The sequence below is a fragment of the Engraulis encrasicolus genome, chromosome 19, assembly GCF_034702125.1.
Source record: "Engraulis encrasicolus isolate BLACKSEA-1 chromosome 19, IST_EnEncr_1.0, whole genome shotgun sequence".
Taxonomy (NCBI): Eukaryota; Metazoa; Chordata; class Actinopteri; order Clupeiformes; family Engraulidae; genus Engraulis; species Engraulis encrasicolus.
The window spans coordinates 6153985-6160015 of record NC_085875.1 but is presented as its reverse complement, the minus strand read 5'-3'; the positions used below and the strand labels follow the sequence as shown (position 1 = coordinate 6160015).

The 6031-nt window shown below is 41.7% G+C and overlaps 1 protein-coding gene across 1 annotated transcript; it reads left to right on the top strand.

Annotated features, from left to right (window-relative positions):
* The first annotated feature begins 1401 nt into the window (after positions 1-1401).
* cln8 (CLN8 transmembrane ER and ERGIC protein) lies at positions 1402-5790 on the top strand. Its single transcript, XM_063183536.1, has 3 exons — positions 1402-1489; positions 2218-2894; positions 4691-5790. Exons 2-3 carry the CDS (start codon positions 2298-2300, stop codon positions 5003-5005), a joined length of 912 nt encoding a protein of 303 aa, XP_063039606.1. The 5' UTR covers positions 1402-1489; positions 2218-2297; the 3' UTR covers positions 5006-5790.
* The last annotated feature ends 241 nt before the right edge of the window (positions 5791-6031 follow it).

Here is a 6031-nt window from a genome sequence, read left to right as displayed (position 1 = left end):
GACTCCGTTAATCTAATGGCACACTACTCCTCTTGAGAGGATGATGTTTATTGTCATTTTTTTTACACCTGGTTGCACATACACAGCAGTTTGAACGGCATTGTTGTGCTCAGTGATAACATCAAAATCATATGCATATCTAAATCACATGAATATCTAAGTCCCTTGACCAGGTTATTTCTGTTAATCCCTCAAATCCTGACATTCCCAAAAATGAGGAGAGAAAGAAGGAAAGATGGCGAGAGAAAGAGAAAGAGCATACATGAGATGTGGGGGGAGGAATCATCAACTGTCTTTGGATAGAATTATAACACCTCTCAGATCTTGGAATGTGAAATTAGAGGAAAAAGATACCTAAATAAAAATGTAGTTGTTTAGCTAAACCTATTTTCAATTATTATATATATAAATATATAAATATATATCATATCAATATAAAGGATGAATATAATACCAAATATTCATTATTTGTACAGAAATATATATAAATAAATATATAGATATCTGCTTCATTTGAACAGAACAATTTTATGCTCTTCCTCATGGTTTTGTTGATTTTTCTTCTTGTTCGGGTTGTTTTGATAAGCTGTTATGATGGCATGCAAGATAATGATATTGAATGTATGATTTGTTGATTTGTTGCTTCGTTGCTTTTTTGTACCACATTATTGAATGTCATTTGTTGACTCAGATTTCTTTTATCTATTTATTATTGCACAAACATATTTATTATCTATTTATTTCTGTTTACAAACCTGGCTTTTCTTTCATTTGGACTATGCCATGCTGCTCACTAGACAATAACTTGTATTTTGGTTGTCCCTCTTTTCATAATTGGTATATTTGTTGGACTTACTTCCATGAGTTGGCCTCTTATTTATGTTTGGTTACTTATTGCTGGGGTCATATGTTGTAAATACTGCAATTAAATTTTTGGAAGAAAAAATAAGTTTCCTATTTGAATTATTTAATCACACAACATGTAGAGTCACTCCCTGCTGTGTTTTCACTGTAAGTAAGAAGCCCAAGCAAGTAACCCAATTAAATTAAATAGGAGGCTAATAGGCCTACATTCCACAGACAAAACACTGTAGCAGGAGTGTTGCTTGTGCGCCTATAAAAATTATTAGCAGGGCTAATAGTAAGGGGAACATAAAACACTACCAAATCATAGACTATACACACATCAGATGTTTATTACTTAGTCAAATGCTGCACCGAATTTCTCCCCACTTTGCATCATTGTCACCACAAATTGATACAAGATTGCAGCCTCTGTTGTTACTGTACGTCGAACGGGCAGCCAAATGAGCCAATCGCAAAAACGGCATGGCATATGGGGGCGGGACTTCCTAATATGTCAGACCACGTGATCAAAATTAGAGTCATATGATAGCGGCGAACAACTTGTACTTTAGTAGCCTCCTCGCTTCAGCTCCACAAAGAATGTAACCGAAGGCTGCTCTTGCTTCAAATGAATCACCATAAAGTGAGTAATACACACTTCCTTTCTATGTTTGTTTGCGGAAGTGTTACGCATTGTGTATGATAACTAAGGTAAGGATAAGCATCAGGCAAGTTAGCTCATCGTGTTATGTTCCTGTCCTGTTGACGTTGCATCGCCTGGTTCATAAAAGAAGCATTGTTTTGTTGACTGATGCACTTACAGGATGTAAGTTGTTTCGTGCACTGTATCTTACAAGAACATTTTCCTAATGTGTCGTGAGCTATGAAACACCCAGCGTTACATTGTTCTACTGCATTTGGCTACCTTTTTGCAAAGCGCAAACTGTCAGTGCCTCGTGAGGTCTATTTTAACTCAGGTACTGATGGTGTCACTTCTTCATAGTATTTATCAGCAGCATGATGTAAATTAAATCTAATTACCGGCGGTAGGAATCTTCAACTAACCGTGTTATTTTGAATGAATGAACCCTATCTTCACTGGATCATACAAACCGCATGACGCCAGTCCAAGTTATCATGTCTGCATCAATGTAGAACCCTCATGGGGAGTTACAGCTGTCCTCGCCCAACATCTAGTTGTTTAACCTGCTAAACTCACCACTGACAAACCCCATGCACCCGTTTCAAATGTACCATTTCACACGTGCATTTTGTTCGGGCGAAGTTCTTGTATTAGTTAAGTCTGCATCAAATGCCTATGTAAATAATGGAAATGAATTCTGATCTATACACACACTGAATGTCTTTCAGAATGGATTTCAACATTCATCAGAAAAAAGAAGCTTACCAGTAAATTACTTAGGCTTGTACGAGTAAGTAAGCTTGGGACCATGGAGATTATGGATCCCATTGACCCCATCGACACTATGGAACCCCAAGGAGACCCCCAGATAGAGTTCCCGGCCCTCACACTTCCTGCAAGCCTAGACCAGTTTGATTTTGAATGGGACCCAAGGCTGCGGGTCATTGCCATGGGATTCGGTTTCTACACGGCCGTCTTCCTGGTGTGTCACCTGCTGTCCAACGCTGTGTGTGGCACCTACCGCGAGCTGTCCCCCAAAGAGCGAGTCTTCTGGGACTTGGCAGCCACGAGGGCAGCCTTCGGGATCCAGAGCACCGTCGCAGGCCTACGCACCCTGCTGGAGGACTCGGCTCTGTTCCAAGACAAGGTGCTGGGGCAAGAGGAGTGGTCCTGGTTTCACGTGCTGACGGCCACTGGCTTCTTCCTGTTTGAAAACGTGGCCCTGCACACCTCCAGCTGGGTCTTCGGGAACTTCGACATGCCGCTGGCCCTGCATCACTTCTTCGCCCTGGCGGGGTTCGCGGGGGCCGTGATTTGGGACTCGCTGGGCCACTTCCTGCCCATGGTCACCCTGCTGCTGGAGATGAGCACGCCCTTCACCTGCATCTCCTGGATGCTGCTCAAGGTGAGATGTGGAGGATGCTTCTTCTCAAGGAAGAAAAATCCGCACTCACAAACTGCGTCTCATTATTTATTTATATTACCACCATGTCCAAAAAGCAAACGCGTTTCGGCTAACAAGCCTTCATCAGTGCGTGGTACCAGTTTGTGAGTGCGGATTTTTCTTCCTTAAGTTGACGCTTTTTATCTCGCACCCAAAGACTTTCGTTTTTCCAAGAAGTTGAGCGCGTCCTCTGCCAATACTTGGATGCTTCTTCTCCACATGGGGGATGAGCTATTGATCTGGGGTGCATTTCTTGAAGCCATAGTTGCTAGCAATGTTAGCTACTTTGTTGTGTGCCATGCAATTTTCCTAACTACCTAAGTTGCTAACTGGCTAGCAACTATGCTTTCGAGAAACGCACCCCTGGTCTACAGTCAGGAGCGTAGCATTAAAATAGTCAAATATCTACATGTATATCGGGCTCTGTGTGGGCCCTGGTGACTCAGTCACACTTTACCCCCTGTACGACACCCCTGTCTACAGTGACCAAGCAGGCTGTAGGTGGGGTCCAGGGCAGGGGTGTAGCACTAGATTCTGGAGCCTATTAGGCAGTAGGAAAGGCAAGAGTATTTATAAAGTGAGTATCACATTTCTTGCACAAAGGCAGTTCAATGTGATTCAGGAGGAAGACTGTGCACATCCATGGGCAGGGTGCAGGGCAGAGTCTAATTCAGTATTTTTTTCTTCACTAAGAGGTTTGCACACTTGAAATCCTTTTTCTTTTCCTTGTAGAACAGTATTTCAAGTGTGCAGACCTCTAACTGAAAAACTAAATGAATTTCATAAAGAAGGCATACTAATAAAACGGCTGATTCCATTGGGGTTGCACCTCAATTAACAAAATTATGTTATGTTGATTATACTTTTATGTTGGGCCCTGGTAACGTACAAGTATTCCCCTTTTTCTCCCCGCTACCACATCCCTGGTCAGAGGTCTCCAAGGCACATAGAAATGTACACGTCCCATCCAATTTATGAAAAATAATATTCTTAATAATCAACCAGACAACTTGTTCTGCCCAGAAATACTTGAATTATTAATCTGTCTCTGCCTTTTGGCTGCCCACCTTGCAAGTGATCAGACAGGCAAAAGGGTGCCAATCCCAGCATCAGAAACTACACTAGACCCCTGGCATGTCATTTTGGCTTTCTGTGGAATTTACGCAGATATGACTAATGAGGCGCTTGATTTGAGATTTCTGCCCAGATTAAGACCAAAAAAAGTTGTACAAAATTTACCAACTTAAGCGAGTTGGCACATCTATAATAAGCAAAGAGGGCTTAACTGTTGTGTTTTTTTTCTCATGAAGTTTCCTGACATTCTTAGATTATTCTTAGTTTCTGTTCCTTACTGCTACACCATTTGTCTCCCTGTTCAGTTCGTGTTGGACTCTTCGAACAGCATTTGCATAACATTTTGAAGATGGTCAGAATAGATTTCTCCAAAAGAGGAAACTTGTTTTTCTTATCTAACCTCCGGTCATCAAGATGAGGAAGTGAAACGGTTGTCAGATGTTCATGTTCTGCATGACTCGCATCACATGAATCACCTTTAACAACTTGCCTTGCAATTACCATGTCAGTAGATGGCTCATTGTGTGTTTTGACATGAAATATCTTAAAACTATTGAAGGGTGCACTTTCTCACTATTTAGTCAATCTTTCTCTTTCTCTGTCTCTCTTCCTCTAAACCTGTCTCCCGTTCTCTCCCTCTCTCGCTCTCGCACTTGCCCTTTGTCTGTGTCTAATGTCTCCAGGCCGGCTGGGCACAGACCTTCTTCTGGAGGGCCAACCAGTGGGTGATGATCCACATGTTCCACTGCCGCATGGTGCTCACCTACTACATGTGCTACGTGAGCGCCACGCACTGGGAACAGCTCAACGCCAACGTGTCCCTGCCCCAGCGCATCCTCTTCTTCTCGGGCCTGGCCCTGCTCACCCTCGTCATCAACCCCATCTGGACCCACAAGAAGACCATGCAGCTGCTCAACCCCGTAGACTGGAACTTTGGCAAGCCCGCGCCACCCAACGGGCTCTTCAAGGCCAAGAGCTCCAAGCTGCACGACAGCTGAAGCAAACCAGACCATCACCAACCAACCAACAAAACCAAGCTATCTGATGGCAGCATCCAGAAGAGCCATAGATGATCAATGATCAAACGGCAGAGCTTTAAGATGAAGCCACCAGGTGTTGACAAGCTTTTTTTATTTTATTTTATTTTATTTTTTCCTCCCAACCTTGATGAGAGAATTTGAAGGCTTTCTCTAATGAACTGATGCCTTTCTCGTCTTTCAGGCAACAGTTAGTTATCATTTTTGTAGAGTTTTTTTTTCTTCTTTTTTTTACTCTTTTTGTGAATGATTATTTAGGATATTGATGAAGCAGTCGCTTTTTTTTCTCCCTAATCTGGTTGTGTAGGAGGAGTGACTGGAGTTGCTTTCTGGCCTCCACACACCTTTTAGTCTTACTAATTGGTTTTGCACAGTCTCTTTAGGTTACTAATATTTATGTCTTGAAGTTTCTTGAAGGGTATTCCAAGAACAAGAACTATATTCTTGGAATAGCCCTGTAGTCTTGGAATAGCCCATTAGCTATTCAAGATACAGATGGCTCAACAATGATGAATAATGTTGTTTTAGATTGTTACAATTGGTCTCAAGTGACTGTAATGGAAGAAGTCCTGGGTGAGGTTTTTAACCAAGCTTACCGAAGCTCCACAAGCAGTGAGTCAGTACGTAGGCACACAGGGCGTTGGCCTGTTAGAATACCATCGTCTGGGTCTTGGTCTTGGCATGTTAAACGAAATACTCTCTGTATACATTTCTGTCTTCACATGTTAGATTTGAAATATTTACTTAATACTTTTGCATTAGGGCTGCACGATTACGAAAAAAAAAAATCACGATTATTTTGGTCAAAATCATAGTCACGATTATTAATCACGATTGTTGATTTTTTGCAGATTTAAAAAATATATATATATAACAAGATGAAGTATAACCAAGAATGAATTATACACGGGATGAGCAAAATAAAATGAATTGTAATAATTGTGGCAATAGCATGAAACTTAAGTGGACAGATTTCTGGCCAGAAAC